This window comes from Bos taurus, chromosome 1 (genome assembly GCF_002263795.3).
Source record: "Bos taurus isolate L1 Dominette 01449 registration number 42190680 breed Hereford chromosome 1, ARS-UCD2.0, whole genome shotgun sequence".
Lineage (NCBI taxonomy): Eukaryota > Metazoa > Chordata > Mammalia > Artiodactyla > Bovidae > Bos > Bos taurus.
The window spans coordinates 38,352,198-38,374,276 of record NC_037328.1 but is presented as its reverse complement, the minus strand read 5'-3'; the positions used below and the strand labels follow the sequence as shown (position 1 = coordinate 38,374,276).

The 22,079-nt window shown below is 37.0% G+C and overlaps 2 protein-coding genes and 2 long non-coding RNA genes across 8 annotated transcripts in view; 2 read left to right on the top strand and 2 right to left on the bottom strand.

Annotated features, from left to right (window-relative positions):
- Positions 1-13,648, bottom strand: part of NSUN3 (NOP2/Sun RNA methyltransferase 3) — a 60,229-nt gene extending 46,581 nt beyond the window's left edge. The window contains 3 exon segments of the mRNA NM_001076001.2: positions 3,742-4,085; positions 12,706-12,815; positions 13,614-13,648. Of these exon segments, the coding sequence (NP_001069469.1) occupies positions 3,742-4,085; positions 12,706-12,815; positions 13,614-13,628 (469 nt within the window). The 5' untranslated portion in view covers positions 13,629-13,648.
- Positions 13,649-13,767: 119 nt separating this feature from the next.
- On the top strand, positions 13,768-17,571 carry LOC132345465 (uncharacterized). The gene is made up of 2 exons (XR_009494804.1): positions 13,768-13,845; positions 14,225-17,571. It is a non-coding gene; the product is annotated as an uncharacterized lncRNA (long non-coding RNA).
- A 158-nt stretch (positions 17,572-17,729) lies between these two features.
- Positions 17,730-19,138, top strand: LOC132345466 (uncharacterized). Its single transcript, XR_009494806.1, has 2 exons — positions 17,730-18,595; positions 18,762-19,138. It is a non-coding gene; the product is annotated as an uncharacterized lncRNA (long non-coding RNA).
- Positions 19,139-19,761: 623 nt separating this feature from the next.
- The window catches only part of ARL13B (ADP ribosylation factor like GTPase 13B), a 78,916-nt gene continuing 76,598 nt past the window's right edge, over positions 19,762-22,079 (bottom strand). For 3 of the 5 annotated variants that reach the window (XM_002684668.7, XM_005201190.5, XM_003585628.6), the window contains one exon: positions 19,762-21,799. In XM_002684668.7, the coding sequence (XP_002684714.1) occupies positions 21,723-21,799 (77 nt within the window). In that variant the 3' untranslated portion in view covers positions 19,762-21,722. Of the gene's footprint in view, positions 21,800-21,909; positions 21,953-22,079 lie in introns of all 5 variants that reach the window. The other 2 variants (XM_024993981.2, XM_059887664.1) reach the window with 1 other exon arrangement.

Below are 22,079 nucleotides of genomic sequence, written 5' to 3'. Positions count from 1 at the left end.
AAATATATAATATAAGGCATTACAATCCAAGTTTCATATACACACATACACACAGACTCACTACATTGAGAAAAAATTAATTTTCAAGCTTAAATTGCCAAAAATAAACCAAATCTTTTTTTTCTTTTTTTTCTCATCTAAGTAGAAAAAGGGATAAATTTAACAAATTCTTGAAAAAGCCATTGAGGTTTTTCATGAATAGCATTTGGAGTCTCAGCTTTACTTTTTCTTTTTTCTACTACATGCTCAAAATTATCACTGTTGTTATTATTTCCAAAAAGAAGATCCATCTAATGCAGGGAGTTCTTGGAAGGCTTTCTAGGAAAGCTGATTTCTGAGTGAAAACCTGAAGAATGGAAAAGAATTAGCAAAGGGGAAGAAGGGGAAAATGGTACCTGTAGGGTGTGCAAAAGGCTCAGAGGGAGAAGGGCAAAAGCAATTCAGTAAAGACTCTGACTAACGTTCTCTATCACCAAAAGCTAACGAGATGTAAAAAGGGTATTATTGACAGCAAAGAGAATTTCATGTCAACCCTCAGCAAGAAAGTTGATCAAGCCACTCTATCAAACTGGGTCATTCTTAACTTCTTAATGCTTTCCTATTCAGAATCAAAGGTAGTTTTTTTTTTTTTTTTTCTCTCTTTTTTTATGAACACCAGGACATTACAAAGCCTCCACTGACAAAAACAGAACAATAAAAAACAATGGACAGTCCCTCACCATGCTAACAGGTAGGAGCAGCTAGACCAGAAGAGTAGACTAATTTTTTTTAATCATCCTAAAATATAAGCTTTTCAATTATTCAAAGCTGTGAGCCTCCTGACCCAGAATAAAGGCCAGTACTGATCTGAAGAAATTCAGAGGATAAATGCACATTTAGTGCAGCCATCATTTTAAGTTTTGCTTATAAAAGCTTTTTTTTTAGCATGGCATCTGCATTCCAGATTCAAGCACTGTAGCTAACCTAATTTGGGATTTGAGCATCAGCATGAAGACATCTGTACTTCTTAGTAAACCATTATCATTAGCCCTTCTTAGATGAAAAGCTACTTTACTTGGACTACTGCCTGTAACTCATTGCCCTTGATGTAAGAACAGGAAGATTCTTCTATACTTCAAACTTCTAGAATATATCCATTTGCCTTTGGATTCTTAATCTGAATTTCTTTACCATAAATATGTTAAATATTTATAGCCTACTAATGAGGATAATCTAGGATAAAAATGCCCTCTTTTCAAAATGCTACCCAAATTTGGCATTTCTCTTCCATTTTTCACAATACTAAAAATTCTATATTCAAGACTGACGTAACAAACAAAATAAGCATGCTATCAAAGAATAGAGGGTAAAAGTAGTAGCAAATACTCCTTATAACACGATTCCATAAAATTTCATTTTCAGCTCAAATTATAAAAATAACAGAATAAACTTACAAAATAATCTCTTATGTTGTGATTTCTTACCAAAAAAAAAAAAAAACCAGCAAGTTTCAATAAGTTTTAACCACAATTTGAAAACACACAGTATTTTTACACCTAAAATATACATTTAACTGGTATACTTATACCAACGCCTAGTATAGGATTCAGAGTTCTCATAAAAATGTTTATAAACTATTTCAATAGGAATGCTGTCAAAGGAAGATATATATTAGCAGTTCTCAAACTAGGATACATACATACATACATACATGTCCTGGGGATACATAACAACTTTTAAGGGATAAGCATCTTAATAGCCTAACCTGAACCCCTGGCAACTGTCACCTAAATCACTGCAACTGGCTTCTTCTGACTGCCCTGCTCACCTCCAGGTATGAGCTCTACTACTTCACTCCCTACACCAAAGCCACATCTAATGTGAAATGTAAATCTGATCGTGTCATTCTCCTTTTTAAAGTCTGCAGTGGTTCCTCATTACTGTTAAGATTTCAAATTCCTTAGTATGATATTCTGGAGAAGGCAATGGCAACCCACTCCAGTATTCTTCCTGGAAAATCCCATGGATGGAGGAGCCTGGTAGGCTGCAGGCCATGGAGTTGCTAAGAGTCGGACACAACTGAGCGACTTCGTTTCCACTTTTCACTTTCATGCATTGGAGAAGGAAATGGCAACCCACTCCAGTGTTCTTGCCTGGAGAATCCCAGGGATGGTGGAGCCTGGTGGGCTGCCGTCTATGGGGTCGCACAGAGTCGGACATGACTGAAGCAACTTAGCAGCAGTAGCAGCAGCAGGCTTAGATAGTTTCAAAGGAATCAATTTTCAGATCTTAAAAAAGGAGAACACCTCTGGTCAAGGCTTCTTAAAAAAGGAGAACACCTCTGGTCAAGGCTTCTCCTAGCTCTTCACCAACTTTATAAATAAGGAGCACACTCCCCACCCATCCAGAATCTTATTACAGCAAGTTGGGCCAGGGCACAGAAACCCCCCAGAGCACTCCAAACAAACGCAGTTCAGCACACTAGTGCTTTGGCTGAGAAAGTGAATAAGTCTTCTAATTAGGCAACACAGTCTTTTAAAATTGGTTTCCAATCGTTTGCCTTCTTCAAAATCAAAAACAGACCTAGTGTTTACATAGGTTTACATAGTTCTTACATTGGTTTACATAGAGTGTTTATATAGTAGATGATTAAAATAATGCTTAGTGAACGAGATCTATGTGATTAGGGTTATAATTCAGGAGTTTAAAGAACTAGTGAGATTACTATAACACAATTCTCACCATTTCATCTTTTCATCTCTGTGAACAGCATTTGCACTTATAAAAACAAAACTATCAAACAAAAACCAGATAGAATTGAGGCTGAAACCCGTCTCATCTAGCCATAAGTAATTTTCACCCAGGGAAATCTGAAGTAATAGTTTAAAAGTCACATTGTCCCATTAAGAAAAGAATTTGAAATGAATGCATTACTTTTAACAAATATATATAAAAATGTGTATTACATATATTTCATCCTTTTTGTACTACTAATAGCAATGATAAGTCATTTCAAAAGAACTTTTAAAATCTTTAGAGTTGCACCATCCAATACTATACCCACTTGCTACGTGAAGCTGTGAGCACTTGAAATGTGACTAATCCAAATTAAAATGTACCCTATGTGTAAAATGCAAACCATTTCAAAGACTGTAAGAAAGAGAATGTAAATATCTCATTGATAATTTCTATTCTGATTACATGTTCAAATAATATTTTGAATGTGTTAGGTTACAATGTATTATCAAAATTAATTTTACTTGCTTCTTATATTAATAAGATTGCTCAAAAACATTATATATATACTCCATGTTATACTCCTATTGGACAGAACTCTCTTAGAACCTTATGGTCCAATAATACAAAAAATGAGTTTAAATGTGTATGTTTTTGTTGCATAAACGTATGACCAGGACATCAATACAAGACTCTGAAGTGTAAAAGCAACAATAAAACTTTAAAAATCTTTGCTATTAGCTCATCAGGTTTCATATTATCTGATAGATTTGTGTTCACAAAATGCTGTAGTTTTGTTGTAGTTTCCCAATTACCTGTAAGGACAAAGTAGCTGGGGGAAAAAAAGTTATTTACACTGTTTCCTCAGTAAAACTTCCACTCTTCTCCACACTGTCTTGGTGTCTTGGTTTTTAGGCTTTCAAAGTCTGAAAAGTCAATCTTACATTTCTCCCCACATATTCTAAAAGTATCCTGTAACATGTGGATATTTAAAAGCTGTCAGTTATGGAGAGAAAAGTACATTACCTGGGTAAGCACACTGCAGCAGAGCTAGAGATTTGCCTCCAGGGGCAGCACACAGATCCAGAACCTTCTCCCCATCCCTCAATTCCAGAGCCAGTACTGGGAGAAGGGAGGCAGCATTCAGGAGATAGTATTTTTTTAGGTTTCCAGTTTGGTGTCTTTCTGAAGGCATTCTGTGAGGAGTTCTGCTAAGGTAACATTTCATTGATTTAGGATAGTAGGGTAAAGATCCTTGCAAGAGTGAGTGATAGCCCTTCAAATGTAAATCCTTTTCCAGTTCAAAAGGGTAATTGAATCTGTTAAGAAGAACAGCATATTGCCAACAAGATGGAGATGTTAGTATGTCCCTAGGGAGAAAAAGAAAAACAAAGGGGTATTAAGATAATAGATGGTAATACAATTTTATAGTAAGTCAGGGAACTAGGTCCTAGTCTTACGCTTTATTTACCTATGGTTTTCAGAACCAGGAGAATTACTTTTTCCTTTGCCTCAGGCACCCAAATGGTTCAACACAGCACTGTTTTTATCCTATTCTTAAAACTTTGATATTTTGTTCATCGTGGGATTTTTCTTTGGTATCAGTTTTGGTCATTAAAACAGTATTCATCTTGGTTCCTGAGTTTTAGGGGCCCCTTAAAATCTGCACCAAAGAGGAATGCCTCACTTGCCTCTCAATCTTGTCCCTCCCTGCACATTATCTTGCGAAAAAAACATGACGTGTCTTTCAGTTCAGTTCAGTTCAGTCGCTCAGTCATGTCCGATGCTGCGACCCCATGAATCGCAGCATGCCAGGCCTCCCTGTCCATCACCAACTCCTGGAGTCTACTCAACCTCATGTCCATCGAGTCGGTGATGCCATCCAGCCATCTCATCCTCTGTCATCCCCTTCTCCTCCTGCCCCCAATCCCTCCCAGCATCAGAATCTTTTCCAATGAATCAACTCTTCACATGAGGTGGCCAAAGTACTGGAGCTTCAGCTTTAGCATCAGTCCTTCCAATGAACACCCAGGACTGATCTCCTTTAGGATGGACTGGTTGGACCTCCTTGCAGTCCAAGGGACTCTCAAGTCTTCTCCAACACCGCAGTTCAAAAGCATCAATTCTTCAGCACTCGGCTTTCTTAGCTTTCTTCACAGTCCAATTCTCACATCCATACATGACCACTGGAAAAACCATAGCCTTGACCAGACAGACCTTTGTTGGCAAAGTAATGTCTCTGCTTTTGAATATGCTATCTACGTTGGTCATAACTTTCCCTACAAGGAGTAAGTGTCTTTTAATTTCATGGCTGCAATCACCATCTGCAGTGATTTTGGAGCCCCAAAAAATAAAGTCTGTTTCCCCATCTATTTCCCATGAAGTGATGGGACCAGATGCCATGATCTTAGTTTTCTGAATGTTGAGCTTTAAGCCAACTTTTTCACTCTCCTCTTTTACTTTCATCAAGAAGCTTTTTAGTTCCTCTTCACTTTCTGCCATAAGGGTGGTGTCATTGGCATACCTCTCTTTAGCATACTTCAAAATCCATCAAAATAAGATTTTAGTCTATCACTCTTTGCATAAAGAAGTGTTTTTCTTAAGAAAAAATTTAAAACTCAAGTCTTAATTTTAAAGGGAAAAGTACTATCATTAAAGGCTCTTCAAAAGAGTAAGTATTCAAGTTTTCCTCTGATGAAGATAAAAGTATGGAAAGCTAACTACAGTGAACACTACAGTAAAAGAGTTAATGAGGCGATCAGTGGCTCAGAGGATACAAAACCAAGGATGGTTTAAAAATCACTTATGGACCGATGGTGCAGGTTTTCCATGCCCCCACCTCCCCAGCAGATGTACCATCCTAATTTTTTATTCGGTCCAACAGTTAGATCTCTTGACAATCACAAGCTCACATCAACTGACAAATGATACAGCAGGAAATATTTATTTACGAGCTGACCTTTCTAGCTGAGTTATTTGGGAGCCTCATTAACCATGGTCAATTAAATAAATTCCAGCTGCTACTCACCCTGGTGTTGCCTATGTGAGGAATGGCTGGATTGAAATGTAACACCTGCGACTCTTAGAGGGCCATGTGAATTTCAATTGAGGCTAATATGTGAAATTGCTTTCTCTTATCACTTCCTCTTACTATGACAGTGCATCACAGAAGCCCAGCATTTCAGCTTTACCGGAGGATGACAATCTCTTTCTTTAAAAACATGCTTCATAAACTTTAACGTGCATCAAGTGGCTGGAAGAGATTGCTGGGCCCCACCTGGGGTTTTCTGTTGTAGTTCTAGTAAGTCCTTAGGTGATACTAATGATGCTGATCCACAGACCACACTTTGGGAACCACTGAATTAAAATGGACCCTAAAAGGAAATCTATTGTTGTAACCTTATGTCAGTCCATCCTAATTATACTCTCCAAACTGGCTGAATATTGATCCAGAGTTTTGAGTCATGTAGTAACAGGGAAATAATGCTCAGAAGCATTATTTAATAATACAGACTGGAGAGGCTTGGTTTACATCATGTGTCCATCCCTTAGCCAACAAATGGCTTTACACACATCCAATTGGTTAACATCTTGGCAGGGCACTTTTAATTGGCTTTACACACTTTCAACTGGCTTTAAACATTTCCAATTGGTTAACATCTGGCAGGGAAAAATCTAATTCTTTCTTCATAATTTCCAAAGCTATTTTAGAAAGTTTATTACTTCAGATTAACATGAAAAGCAGTTGGTTAAAAAAATTTCATAAAATATTTGTAAAGATATATTTAGCAGATTTCCTTAAGGATGGACTGGTTAGCTCTCTGGCAGCAAGGAGTTCAAACCAGTCCATCCTAAAGGAAATCAGTCCTGAATATTCATTGGAAGGACTGATGCTGAAGCTGAAACTTCAATACTTTGGACACCTGACGCAAAGAACTGACTCATTTGAAAAGACCCTGATGCTGGGAAAGATTCAAGGCAGGAGGAGAAGGGGATGACAGAGGATGAGATGGTTGATAGCATCACCAACTAGATGACCATGAGTTTGAGTAAACTCCCGGAGTTGGTGATGGGCAGGGAGGCTTCGCATGCTGCAGTCAGTCCATGGGGTCACAAAGAGTTGGACACGACTGAGGGACTGAACTGAACTGATTTAGACAGATAAAAGCTTTGACTAGGATTATATTAAATGTACTAAATTTGGGGAGAATTAACATCTTTATTGGATTCACTCTTTCTAACTTTCATCACAATATGTTTCTCCATTTATTCACATTTTCTTTCAGATCCCTTAGCAAAGTTATTAATCTTGCATATTTTATTTAACCTTATTGTATGCAAGGACTTCAGTTCAGGAACACTATAGATTCTTGTACACTATCCAATATGCTAAATCTTGAAGGACGAGGAATTAGCCGCAGGATGAAAAGAGAACACACGGTCCAAGGCAAACACCACAGCGCATGTACAGGCACCAAGGCATGATGGCGAACGGTTCATCTGGGGAATTAAAGGTAGTCCAGTGTAGCAGAAGATTACATGGGACAAGTCTAAGATTATCAAGTTTTAAAATTTTATCTTATAAATTTTAAATTCCTATAGATGAGAAATCATTGAAAGACTCTAAGAGGGGACAGCCTCATTAGATTTAAAAACATATACTTACAGCAGGATGTGGCAGGAATCTTCAGAAATTAATCCTATCTCATTCTCTAACAACCAGATAAAATAAGCCCTTGTTCAGAAAAAACCAATTTTCTGATCCCTCCTAATCTGTACCCAGCCAACTGAACTACCTGAATTTCCTGGAGCAAGTTTTCTTTAGCCTTTAACAATCTTAGCATTAACCGGCCCCTCTGCACTAAAATGACCTTTCCTCTCTCACCAACCTGCAGCCTGGCTAACTCTCCTATTTGCTATTAGGCCTTCTCTCTCCAGAGAAGCCTTTCTACCTACCATCCAATCCACTAGCTCCACCTCACCCTGACAATATTAATAATAATACAGATCACTGACCAGATGCTTACTATGTGCTTTTTTGTGAGGGGCAACTATTATGCTTATTTTAGAGGGCAGGCTAACCGAGGTTTTCAGAGACTTGGCAACTTCCAAGGTCACATCACTACTGAAGCAGAAGTCTTTGATTCAAAAAGCCACTGGCTTTAAAGTCCAGTAGGAGTGTGAGACCCTAGTACAGTAGCACAAGTGCTACCGGACAGGAAGAGGAAGAGAAGTTCTTCTCCAAACCTCACCTAGTGCCAGAGGCCCTGCTTTTCGGAAGCAGCCTATTGTCTCTTAACAATGGAACAGCCTGACTTAAGTGGCCCTTGAGGAGCAGCTACAACAGGATCAATTCAATGATGGGACTGCTAAGGTTGCTCAGGGTGGCACTTAGCAGCCCTGAGAAAGCAAAGCTGTGTATTAACGTAAATCTCAGCTCTCCCTGGCACTCCAGTGCCTGCACTGGTGGGATGATGCCCCGGAGCCTACTAATTTTGAAAGCTCTGACAGATGGGCAAGTAGCCCAGCAGACAGTGGAGGGAGCATATACTAGAAGACTTAAGAAAACACTGGCCAGATGCTGTATTTCGGGCCTCCTCTCAAGATTCTGAAGCTGCTTCACTTACTGGTCTCCAAGCCAGAAGTTCAAGTACACCAGCAATCAGCAGAACTGGGACCTAGAAGATCAGTGACCTGCAAATGTTTTGCTAGCATATTCACTGACATCATTTTGGAAAAAAAACTCTGTACCCTCTGCAACATTTTAAGTTGATATCAAAATCTTCACCGTATGTTTAAGAATATAACTTCCAGTATACTGTAAAAATTGACATTTTAAAATATAAATTACACTACTTTTTAAAATCTATCCTGTGGAAACTAAATACCAGAGTGATTTTAAAACCCATCACTGTCCATTTAAAAATTCATGGACTGACTCTTCTTGAACAGGTGGAAATTGTACACTGTTCCTTTCCCTTTTCTTTATATTTCCCCATATAACTTTTATAACTTTAAGTCCTAATATAATTTTGTGCTTTTAATCTTTATCACCCTATATTTCTCTCTCACACATACACACTCACAGACACATGTGCATGCATATACTAAATTTGTTTTCATTGTAGCCTTAAAGTTCTAAGTGTTAAAATAGCTTCCAGAGTAGTTATCAATAAAATTATTAGTACAAAATTGACCAAAATAACTTATACATTTGATAATTATCTATACATAAAAATGGGGTTCCCTGTGTCAACTGGTAAAGAATATGCCTGCAATGAAGGAAACCTGGATTTAGTTCCTGGGTTGGGAAGATTCCCTAGAGAAGGGAAAGGCTACCCACTCCAGTATTTTGGCCTGGAGAATTCCATAGACTATGTAGCCCATGGGGTTGCAAAGAGTTGGCCACAACTGAGCAACTTTCACTTTCCTTCTAAACATAAAAAAAAAAAATTCATAGGAAATGGCTTCCTTAATGAAATTAGATGCATCCAGGAATGAATATTACCTAGTGCTATAATGATCAGGGTTCAACATCAATTTCTGTGGTGGCTCAGTGGTAAAGAATCTGCCTGCAATACAGGAGATGTGGGTTCAATCCCTGGTTCAGGAGGATCCCCTTGAAAAGGAAATGGCAATCCACTCCAATACTCTGGACTGGAAAAATCCCACGGACAGAGAAGCCTGGTGGCTGCAGTTCAGGGATCTCAAAAGAGTCGGGACACAACTGAGTGACTAAATATCAACAACAAATAATGATCAGGGTTCAACATCAATTCCGATTTTATGTTTTTAGAAGGGGTAAGAAAAACCTTCACTTAAATAAGTAGATGAGAATTAAAATACATTTTGTTAAAGCAATGTCACCCTTTTGTTAAAATACTTTCTGTTATGGTCTCCAATCACTAAATTATATATCTTCAGAAATATTTTAAATGATTTGTTAGCTAACAGCTCAATTGCAAGTCCTTTACTTTTGCTGAAAGCAAAACTTGAAGACCATCTGACCTGTCAAAGAATCTGGTAGTAGTCATTTACACTAGCAGTCCCATAGTTTCTTGTAGAGGGATTTTTGACACCCTGGAGGGAATGCAATGTGGAAGAGTCAGGAGAGTGAAAGTGAGACCTTTTTTGTAAAGCGGGACAAAGACAACTGTAGAAGGACAGGTTGGGAAAGAGGAATAAGCACCCCCTTAATCAAGGGAAGCAGAGTAATCTTCTGAGAGAGCATATATGAAAACTGAGCATCTGGAAGTCGATTATGATAACTTGCCTGTCTGTGTTCACATATCCCTTGAAAATTGCATATTATTTGGACAAAGTCTGTTACATAACATGATTTTCAACTTTTCTGATTTCTTTACTATTCTATTCTCGATTCTTTCTATCTAATGATGAGGATAAAAAATTATCTTATCTAGACATTGCTAAGTACCATTGCTTAGTTCTGTGTAACTGCACAGATTATAGAACCCACAAAAAGAGTTTATGGTTAAAATAAAGAAATCTCTTTTGTTTTATTGCTATTATTGCCCACTAGAGAGCGCTCATACAATCATTTTAAAAGTCTGGTTTAGAAATCCAGAAATAATCAGTTCACAGAAGTGCGTCAAGATACGTTCTTGAGCCATTTTCCTTTCAGTCGTCAGAGATTTTAATAACAAGTTGATTGTCTCCTACTCTTTCCTGACATTGTTTCCTGCTTTCCTCTCATGGAAGGGCTGCAGCACAGGAGATGACCACACACTGCTGCTGCTGCTGCTGCTGCTAAGGCGCTTCAGTCGTGTCCGACTCTGTGCGACCCCATAGACGGCAGCCCACCAGGCTCCGCCATCCCTGGGATTCTCCAGGCAAGAAAACTGAAGTGGGTTGCCATTTCCTTCTCCAATGCATGAAAGTGAAAAGTGAAAGTGAAGTCGCTCAGCCGTGTCTGACTCTTCCCGACCCCATGGACTGTAGCCTACCAGGCTCCTCCGTCCATGGGATTATCCAGGCAAGAGTACTGGAGTGGGGTGCCATTGCCTTCTCTGGACAGCATACTGACATGACATGTCATGACATGTCATGACATGAATGGGCTCACCTGAAGAGCACGTAGGTAACAAGGCAAAAATTGAATCAGGGTAAATTCAACTTCAAAGGGCTGTTCAAAGGATGACGGCAAGAAAGATCTTTGCAGAGCAATAAAATTAAACACTATATCTTCCCCACTACTATAACTAAAAATACTGAGCAAATTATTAGCTTTCTAGATAGCACAAGAACCCACTCTCCTTCCCCTGGAAGTACATAGACTCTGCAAGCACAATATTATGTCTTGGAAATAAATAGCTAAAAAACAAAAACACTTGTTCTTATTTCTCCATGCCATGCTCCATGCTCAGGCTACTTTCTAAGCAGAGAAAGCCTTTATTTTGCTTACGGCAAATTTAGCACATGTTTATGCAAAACTTAAATTACCATGAAAACCCAACAAAAAGGTAGATGAAGCAGAAGGCATGGCTAATCAAATGGATTTGAGGTTCACTGCTCATTTTGGTTAGGGTCAAATAATAATTTATAAATCTGTCTGTGCACATTAAATATAAAAATTACTCATTACAGGGTCTGAGTAGCCAGATTACTGTTAAGTCTGAAGACAATACACCTCTTGAAATTTTTTTATATCATCCATTTATGCCTAATTACATCCGAGGTATGAGAGGCATATAGAATAGGAGTGAGAAGGAGTTTGTGAACCAGAGAGGCACACAAACCCTAGTTCTGTCACTTAGTAGCTGAGTGAACCTGGGCAAATTTTAATACTTAAACTGTGTGCAGTTCCCTTACGTGAAAAGTAGGAAACCTGAGAGCTTTCTTCCAAGCATCAAATAAAGGCACTATTGCCTGGCACATAATAAGCATATTGTAGATGTCTGGCTATCTGGTTATTCTTCTATCTGATTTAACTCTGCATACTGAAAACCTCATGAATTAATTAGACACTTCACTATTCATCCCTCTTTTCTTCTCTGTGACAGAGGACACTCATGTAAAAACTCTAGTTTTGAAATAAATCTCCAACTATAAACTACATTTTCAAGCTACAGTATTTACAAGTTTCTAAAACAGTTTGTCTAAAATTACTTCAGAACCATCTCATACTTTGTCAAATTACTAAGACCTGGCTTCTCCTTAGGTCTTTGCTGTCACCATCAGGCCTTGTTACATGGGACTAGGTACTCCTGCCTACTTCTATTGGGATACTTATGGAATTAGCAGCTTATATAGTTTTAATCATGCTCCTTCTCTCCTATGAATATCAGACTGTCAGAAAACTGGACACGGGGACTGTCTTACTGTGTTTCACAGGGTATGGTATAGTGCATCAGACACTCAATGTAAAGAACCCGTAAGAGTAACATACTGACCAAATGCAAAACTCACTGAACATACAAATCAAACTTCTCTCGTGTCTATGCATTAAATTATTTCTCATTTCTGTTTTCTATAAAACATTTAAATAATTTGTGTGTGTGCGTGCATAGGCATGTATGTTCAAAACACATAAAGCTAAAGACAAACAGAAGAAACATGATCACCAGACAGTGACTTTAGCCAAGATAAAGCAGTGATGGCTTTAAAGATTTGTCGCGCTATCTCCTGAATTTTCAGAAACTAGTCAAATATCCTCAGAAGTTTAAAAACTTTTCTGTTACAGTATAATTAATTTTGTTAAGACTGGTGGGCAGTTCTGTTTCAAAGATTAAAGCAATTAATCAGGGCAAGGTATAACAGTTTTTGCTTATAACAAAATTATGACTACAAAGTTTTCTTTCTCCCCTTTCCATCTTCCTATGATTCAAGCTATTTCCTCCTCCTCCTTCTCTTCTGAAGCTACAGCAAGAAATGGTAGCCAGGTTTAAACTCTTTTATCTTCACAGTACCCCTATCCCAGAAGGGTTTGTTTCTTGTTCTTTCATAAAGCATCAAAAGATGAATTATACTAACCTTACTGTATTCCATGCATCTCCAAGTTCTTTGGAATACTGCTTTTCAAAATGATCCAATACAACTTTGCAAATCTGTTTTGCAAGCTTCCTTTCTGGTTTTGCTTTCAGCTATGATGATAAGAAAAGTTTGCTGACACACTCTATTACAAATTTATTGAATTTCAACATTACTAGCACAGTCTTTTTTCTTAAGATAACACCTTTTTTCCCCCAGATACTTACCAGTTCTTAAGATAGGAGCTATACCTCACCCGTAATAAAACTATATTATCATACTCTATCTACTTATGAAAAACGTTTCTCCAAATGATTATTGCTCAAATGTAAGGCAAAAGGTGAAGTGGAATTGTGGTGCTAACATAGGAATGTGTGTCAAAGGAACAAAATTAATCTAAATAAGCCACTCTAGATGTTAACATCAGGGGAACTCAGGAAAAAGCATGTATCATCTTATAATATTTTTGTAAATGTAAAATTATTCCAAAATAAAGTGCATTTAGAAGAAAAGTGAGTTTCCTGTGGAAACTTCGCTGTTTTATTTAATTTACTAATCCAGAGTTTATCGAAGGTCAATTATGTAACAGAAATTCTTCTAATCTCCCACGATAACACGGGGACAAGGACAGTTTCAGCCTTCCAAGAGCCTGCATTCCCCTCAAAGTTGAAAGGATATTAAAGCCTGCAGGCTAGAGTGCAGACTGGTTATCTGCGGCGGAGGTGAGTCGGGAGAAAACAGAAAACGCTCAAGAGCGAGGGTCAAAACACTCAGCATTATTCTAGGGCTTTGGACTGAAGCTAAAGAAAGCCTGAGATCACCAAGTTCCCCGCATCCCAGCCCCCTCCCTCGCAACGTCATCGGTCGGTAATGCTTCTGGCTCAGGCCCGCGGCTGGGTCCCAGCCCTCACCAAGGTCAACACCATCCCGTCAGGAGAGATCAAACAAGAAAATCAATTCCACCGGGTATCTAAAGCTTGCCGGGAACAAATGAACAGCCCATCTTACGATTTTCGCCGGAATTCTCTCGCATCCCTCACGTTTCCGGTTCAACTTCTCGCGAGATTCTGCTTTGCCCAAGTTACAGAATCTCGCCTTTTAAAGGATCCAGGTCCCGCGAGTCTTTACCTGGTGGCTCAGAAGGTAGATAGACTCTGCGTGCAGTGCGGAATGCGTGGTTCAATCCCTGGGTCGGGAGGATCCCCTGGAAAAGGGAATGGCAACCCACTCCAGTAATCTTGCTTGGTGAATTCTATGGACAGAGAAGCCTGGCAGGCTATAGTCCATGGGGTCACAAAGAGTTGGACAAGACTGAGCAACTAACACTGTCCCGCGAGAGGCAAGAGCAAGTGAAAGTGAAGTCACTCAGTCGTGTCTGACTCTTTGTGACCCCATGGACTGGAGCCTACCAGGCTCCTCCGTCCATGGAATTTCCAGGCAAGAGTACTGGAGTGGGTTGCCATTTCCTTCTCCAGGGAATCATCCTGACCCAAGGATCGAACCCCGGTCTCCCTCATTGCAGGCAGACACTTTACCATCTGAGCCACCTGACAAGAGGAGGCAGTGCCTACCTACTCCGGGGGCGTGGCCGGAGCCCCTGGGCGGAGCCTTGGGCAGAGGGTCTTCAGAAACCATGCCTCACTCTGAAAAATTTCTTTCTGCCCTGTATTTGAAGTTCAGAAAAAGAATGAAAGTGTTTGTCACTGTTGTTGTTCAACCACACAGTCGTGTCTGACTCTGCGACCCCACGGACTGCAGCTCGCCAGGCTTCCCTGTCCCATCACCAACTCCAGAAAGTGAAAGTGAAGTCGCTCAGCCGTGTCCGACTCTTTGCTACCCCGTGAACTGTAGCCCACCAGGCTCCTCCGTCAATGGGATTTTCCAGGCAAGAATACTGGAGTGGGTTGCCATTTCCTTCTCCAGGGGATCTTCCCAACCCAGGGATTGAACCAGGTCTCCCGCATTGCGGGCAGATGGTTTAACCTTTGAGCCATCAGGAGTTTACTCAAACTCATGTCCGTTGAATCGGTGATGCCATCTAACCTAACCATCTCGTCCTCTGTTGTCCCCTTCTTCTGCTACCTTTAATCTTTCCCAGAATCAGGTGTCTTTTCTAATGAGTCAGCTTGTATGATCGTTGTTTTAAGATGTTCTCAGAAGCGAAGATAGTTACTGCTAATATATCAAATCTGAAGATTCCCATTAGCCCAGATATTCAGGACTCAAGATAAAAGGACAGATATGATGAAAAAAATTGTCACGTGTTTCCTAGAGATAGCTCAGTGGAATAATCTCTCTCGGGGAGAGATAAAGGATTAAATTGATTTAAATACACAGTTAAAACGTTTAGCATAGAGATTAAGAAACAGTTCACATCCAAATGTTAGCTGCTACTGTGTATTATATTCACTATCTTGATCTTAGTGATCATCAAGTTTTGATACCAAATGCTAACAAAATGACCTTACATTCTAACACCCTAAAAAATGAACCTCCTCACTCACTTTTACTAGGGAAACTGTTACTGGTTGTCTGGAAAGGTTCACACCCATTCTGAAAGGAATAGCAATTTATTTGCTCTTTTAGTGTTACTCTTCCGTTGTTTCCTTGTAATTTCAATTAGCAGTTTATCAGAGAAAGTCAGTGCTAAGGTAGTGCCTAATATTTAATGAGCATCATCATTTTGAGACCCTTGATGCTCAAAATATCAGTGTAAGTATATACTCTAAGTGCAAATCTTAAGACCATATAAAAAGATAAATTTCATTACCTCTATTGTGATCTGATGCTTAATATATTTATTTAAACAAGTTATCCAATAATCTAAAAATGAATTTAGATTTGGTGTAAAAAAAGTACAGTATTAAGATGATTAAATGCATCATTTTGTTGAAAGTTTAAGTCATTAGTTTGCCTTTAAGCCTCTATGAGATTTCATATAGTTTATTTTTTTCTGTACTTCTTACAGATGGTTGCATTTAATGAATCAATGTGGTAGTAATATAACTGCAATGTAGACATATAAAAAAACTTAAAGTAAAAATCATATATACTATTTTTCTTTAAGGGAAAGGGAATATGTTATGCTTGGAAAGAGGTCATATTAGTTATTATATTGTTTTGTAACTTCTTCTTTCGCATAATTGTTTTCTGATTTTAATTGAAGAAAAAAAAACTTTTAAGCCTGAGAGTGAAAATCATGGAATAATGCCACTAGAGATAATCACTATTAACATTTTGGTGTGTTTCTCTAATTTTATGCATTTTCAAGTTTGCTAAAACTATGTAAAATTGTATCCTGTTTTTACAAGCATTTTATTAAAAATTCTTCACATACAGTACATAATTTCTAGAAGTTCCATAGTATTTGAAAGTATGTAGGTTAACATACTTACTATCTTATTGATAGACTTTTTTTTTCATGATCTTTGCATGTCTGATAATCTTGTATTTTTCAATTATGTCCTTAGTCTGGTAGATCTTCAAATCTTAGTACTATTATTTCTGTTGTAAATTACCCACTCATATCCATTTATCTGGAGCTGTCTTAGTGCTATTTATGTTTACCTTTATATTAGAGCTATTAACCATATCACATTTTCAAGTACTTTTCCAATTTTTCTTAAAATCATGATTTTAAACATGAAAATATTTTAAATTTGTATGCAATTGTTTGTAACTGATACCACTGCTTGGAAATTTCTTCTCACAGAGGGGAGCTGCTTCAGTTTCTTTCTCCTTTTTCTTTAGTTTGACCTTTCTCATTTAACCTGCTAATCTATTAGAATCAATATCAGTATCATAAGAATATTAATGGATTTCCCTTACCTGACACCAAATAGCTACTGGAGAATAAACAAAGTTCTGCACTTAGTTTTAAGAACAGAAACTATTAGAAGCAGACTTGTTTTTGCAAACATAAGAAATTAAGCTGACACAAACACCAGAAATTGTACTTGGGTTTTTAAATTGTTATGATAAAGACTGAGGCAGCTTAAGAATATAAAGACTTACTGCTATAGAGGAAAATAATTTCTACATACTTATGCAATTTTATTGTGAGGTCATTTAAGAAGTGTTTCAGAATAAACTATGAATTTTCATAATTATATAAAATATCTCTGAAAGTACTTCATGTTTAGGTTTATGCATCAAAAAGGTAAAGACGGGGTTTGTAAGTAAAACAATCTGATATCAAGAGAGTGTTAGCTTCTTAAATTGAATGGCAGAAAAACACAACAAAGAAATTTACCATCAAAGCAGAGAACAAAGTATAGTTACAGGTGAGGAAATCTTGAACATCACTTTAGTAGTCAGCTGAGGCTCTCACTTTTTTAATAACAGCCCTCCAAAGTGGTGTCTACAAACTACAGCTGACAATAATCCTCTGGAGCTGGGAAGTGAATGTAGTAACTGGTATTTAACTTTTTTTCTAATCTTTAAAAAAAAAGTTAGGAAGGCATATGTACAAAATACAGGAGAATATGTATATTAATGAAGGGCTGAAACTTTTCCCCTGAAAATTCATTATGTTGAAGCCCTAACTCTCCCCTCCCTTGCCTTCTCCCATCCATTACCTCAGAATGTGACTATTTGGAAATCGGGCCTTTTCAGAAGTCATTAAGTTAAAGGGAGTCCTTTAGGATGGGTCCTAATCTAATTGATTGGGGTCCTTATAAAAGAGGAAATTTGGGTACACTGAGACACTAACAGCAAATGCACACAGAGAAAAGACCATGTGACGACAACAGGGAGGAGGAGGCCACCCGTAAGCCAACGAGAAAGGTTTCAGACACAGTTGCCAGCATCTTGATCTTGGACTTCCAGTCTTCAGAGCTATGAGAAAATAAATGTCTATTGTTTAAGTCACCCAGTCTGTGGTACTCTTTGTTTTGGCAGTCCTAGCAAACTAACACAGTAACTTTATATTTAATGTATACCAAGAGTGTTTACTGAAAAACGATGTATAAAATTTGGAGATCACGGTTTCATTTACCCAGGACATATTGTTTTCTCATCAACAGGCAAAAGGAATTCACAACTCCTGCTGTAACCTGACAAGTGATTTTCTTCGTATTTTCCCTTTAACATAAACTCCCATTCAATAAAAAAAATTCATTTCTGATTTACTGTTTAAAAAAAAAGACTTCTATTGTGTTTCCACAAAGACAATGGATTATTACTATTTTGATAATTTAAAGCATTTTTAACGTAAGCTTTGAAATATATGGATTTATTTTTTGGATACACTGGAATGTATTTCTTGATAAACTAGAGGGTATTAGCAGAATCTCAACTGCAAAGTATACTTCAATTAGAGAAAAATTTAAGTGGCAGAGCCAAGGATAACAAAATATATAACCTACAGCTTTATTTACATAGGCAGTGTCATTTTTTATAAGCTTTTGCCATCTGCAGGAGTAGTACTTCTTTAATGGGAGAAACTGAGTAATACAAAAAGCATAGCAAATAGAACCAAGTAGCAAATAAAATACTGCCATAGTAAAAGAATACTAAGTAAGAGATCAGCCTCAAACATAGTGGCATAATCTAATGCTGAATGAGTCTCAACTATTCACAGGAAGTTTTACAAATTCAGTTCAGTTGCTCTGTTTTGCGACCCCATAGACTACAGCATGCCAGGCTTCCCTGCTGCTGCTGCTGCTGCTGCATCACTTCAGTCATGTCCGACTCTGTGCGACCCCATAGATGGCAGCCCACCAGGCTCCCCCATCCCTGGGATTCTCCAGGCAAGAACACTGGAGTGGGTTGCCATTTCCTTCTCCAATGCATGAACGTGAAAAGTCAAAGTGAAGTCGCTCAGTCATGTCCGACTCTTCGCGTCCCCATGGACTGCAGCCTACCAGGCTCCTCCATCCATGGGATTTTCCAGGTAAGAGTACTGGAGTGGGGTGCCATCGCCTTCTCCGGCCAGGTTTCCCTACCCATCACCAATTCCTGGAACTTGTCAAACTCATGTCCATTGAGCGAGTAATGCCATCCAACCATCTCATCCTGGGTTGTTGTTCCCTTCTCTTCCTGCCTTCAATCATTCCCAGCATCAGGGTCTTTTCTAATGAGTCAGCTCTTCGCATCAGGTGGCCAAAATATTGGAGCTTCAGCTTCCTCATCAGTCCTTCCAATGAATATTCAGGACTGATTTCCTTTAGGATGGACTGGCTGGATCTCCTTGCAGTCCACGGGACTCTCAAGAGTCTTCGCCAACACCACAGTTCAAAAGCATAAATCCTTCGGCGCTCAGCTTTCTTGATAGTTCAACTTTCACATCCATACATGACTACTGGAAAAACTATAACTTTGACTGGATAGACCTTTGTTGGCAAAGTAATGTCTCTACTTTTTAATGTGCTGTCTAGGTTTGTCATAGCTTTTCTCCCAAGGAGCATCTTTTAATTAAAAGCATCTTTTAATTTCATGGCTGTGTGCAATGTTTACAAATTAGGTGAATTCTATTCCATAATTTGGCACTTAAAAAGCATTTAATCTTAAAACTGCAGAAAACATGGCATTTAATTTTTACAAAATTATGAATTTGCTTCCTCCATTATAAAAGACAAGTTAAAAAAACCTAGTTTGAAAAACTGAGGAAAACACAAACAATAGCTAAAATAGTTTAGAATTTTTCAACATTTCTTTCTACTGTTGTTTCTAGAAATAGTATAAAAAACTATTTTATACTCATAGCGATGACATACAAAATTGTATATATGTTACATATTTTACACATAAAGGTATACAGAATTATCCTCCAAATAAGTGAAGCTGTATCTTTTGGATAATAGTTTTATCTCAAGAGACAGATCTTGAAATATGAGTCATCTAGAATCATAAGGCAATACGATCTTGTTTTTCAGTCTTTAAAATAATGTTTGTTTCACATATATAAAAATGTATGCAGAGGAAAAAGTTTTTAATGAAAAACAACAAAAATGTATTATTTTAATTTCTCAACTTAAAATATCAACAATCATATTTTAAAAAATCCTTTATTACCAAAAAGTAATCATTTAAGTTTCTCGAATGAAAAACATAACAATGTACTGATACAAGCTATTTTTATTGTGTGAAAATGTCATAATTCATAGTGATTAAGAATGAAAAGGCAGCATATAACAAAATAGGCATTTTACTTGTTAAAAGCCACGTGGATTTACAAAACTAAAAATATTTTTAGAATGTGTTAATAATACAAATTAATTTTTGAGATATATAAAACATTCTATTTTACCATATATTTAATTTCAAAATCTTAAAAATGATTTTATTAAATGAACTCAGTAATTATTGTACACTAATCACTGGTAGGAGTGGTACAAAAATTTTAAAGATATATGTATTCCCAAACAAGATGAATAGTAAAAATGCAAAAGTATGAGTTCAGGTTTTAAAAAATGAACTAATATAAATTTTACAACAAGGAACCAAGAAGATATACAAGCCAGTTTTTTCTCTAATGCCAATACAAAATGTACATTCTGTCTTCTTGTGTTACTTTTCCTTATACTTTAGTCACCTATCAAATTTGTTATGAATTTTGTATCTGAAATAGAATGCTTTCTACTCAGTGTGCTAGGTAAGTTCCATGTACAAAACTCCAAAAAATTGTATATGATGCTCAAAATGAAAATTTTTAATTAATTAAATTGCCTTAGACATGCTTAATCGTGTTATTGTCAGATATCAGTATATATATATATATCTGTTATCAGTACAAGTTGCCAAACTGACTTACCAATTTTAACAAGGTGATTTCTGTTTAGAGTATTTTCACCTTGATGTATATGGATGTTTTTAATTAAACATTTTAATCTATTATTCAAAATATGTATCTAAGAGTTTCTCTAAATGCCAGTTGGAAGACAGAATATATAGATGCCATTCTTCAGTGCAAGGGAAGTACTATTATTTTAAATTAATTATTTTGGAATTGTTTCTTTATAAATGTAATTTAAACTAACATTTTATTCTTATTTTGGTAGTACCCAAGCATTTCCCACTTATAAAATAAAGTTTTGGACTACAGTAGCTTTCTCAGTCTTTTTGCCTTTAATTTCAAGGCACAAAAGAGGTAGAATAACCTACAAGAGTTACTGAAACTTCTGACAGACAAGAGAGTGAGAAGGAGTACCTTGATTTCTGAAAAGATCTAACCTTTGAAAGAGGGGTTTACTGGGACTTTTAATAGTATCTCATAAAACATTTCTACTAACTTAAAAAACATTTAAGTCAAAAGGAATTGCAAGTGTCTTTCATTTATTGGGAATGTCATCAAAGAAAACAAACAGCAACAAACATTCAATTAATTAGTGCTTTCAAATAATATAATTTGGTAAAATGTGAGAATCTATTTTAAAAATATCTTAAGGTCAAATTAAGATGTATAACTAAAGAATACTATTATAAAACATACTTCAAACCATATAAATATATCTCCTTTGTATAGTTCATGTCTGTCAAGTAAATCTATTCCATTTTTCAGACACAGTTGAAACAAAGTATCTATAGAAAAGTGCACAGTCAATATCATAGTAATTAAAATCCTTAAACAAAATTTTAGAAAAATATAAAAAGTTAAAAATTGAGGTTATAAATTCCCAAGAATCCCCTTTCCATGCACATATATCTTACAAACATTTAAAATAAAGAAATAAAGACTATTAAATAGTAAAGGAAGTATACAGAGTCCATTGGCTCTTTTTGAACAGGTTTTCCTTCAGGAATACACCCATGAGTGAGGATGTATAAACCAGAGTCAACACTAACTCTTGCTAACTTGTTCCAAATGCTCATCCCATTTGCTGGTCTTTTTTTTTTTTTTTTTTTAAACCATGAAAGCCATGGATAACCAATTAATTATCAGAACAGTCAGGTCTTTGGCTCACTGATATTGCTATGGTTATCTTGCCCCAGTCATCGACATTCAAGGTTTTCCTCTATTGAGAAAGAAGGTCCTCCAGTTCATCTTGCTGATGTAAAGAGAGCACATCCATATGACTTGGTTATGAGATGACATCGTGAGCATCACTGTTAGGTCTCTGTCGCACAGCCACGGGAGGTAGTGGCTTTCCATAGAAATCTATGTAAACAAGGTATACCAACAATATGTAATTGTTATGGTAAATCAAGATTTCTGACACAATTCATTTATTTCCAACCAACACCTTTAAAAGAGTAAGAAACTCTGACCTTGTAAGTGAAGCACTGCATACAGCATATTGGGGAAAAAAGTCTGAATTGGAAAAAAGTTGAATAAATTCAAAAAACAATCACTAGGGTAAATTTTTAACTCAAGGTTATAAATTAATCTCTACTGATTTAATATAAAGCTGCACCTAATATATATATTATTATTATTT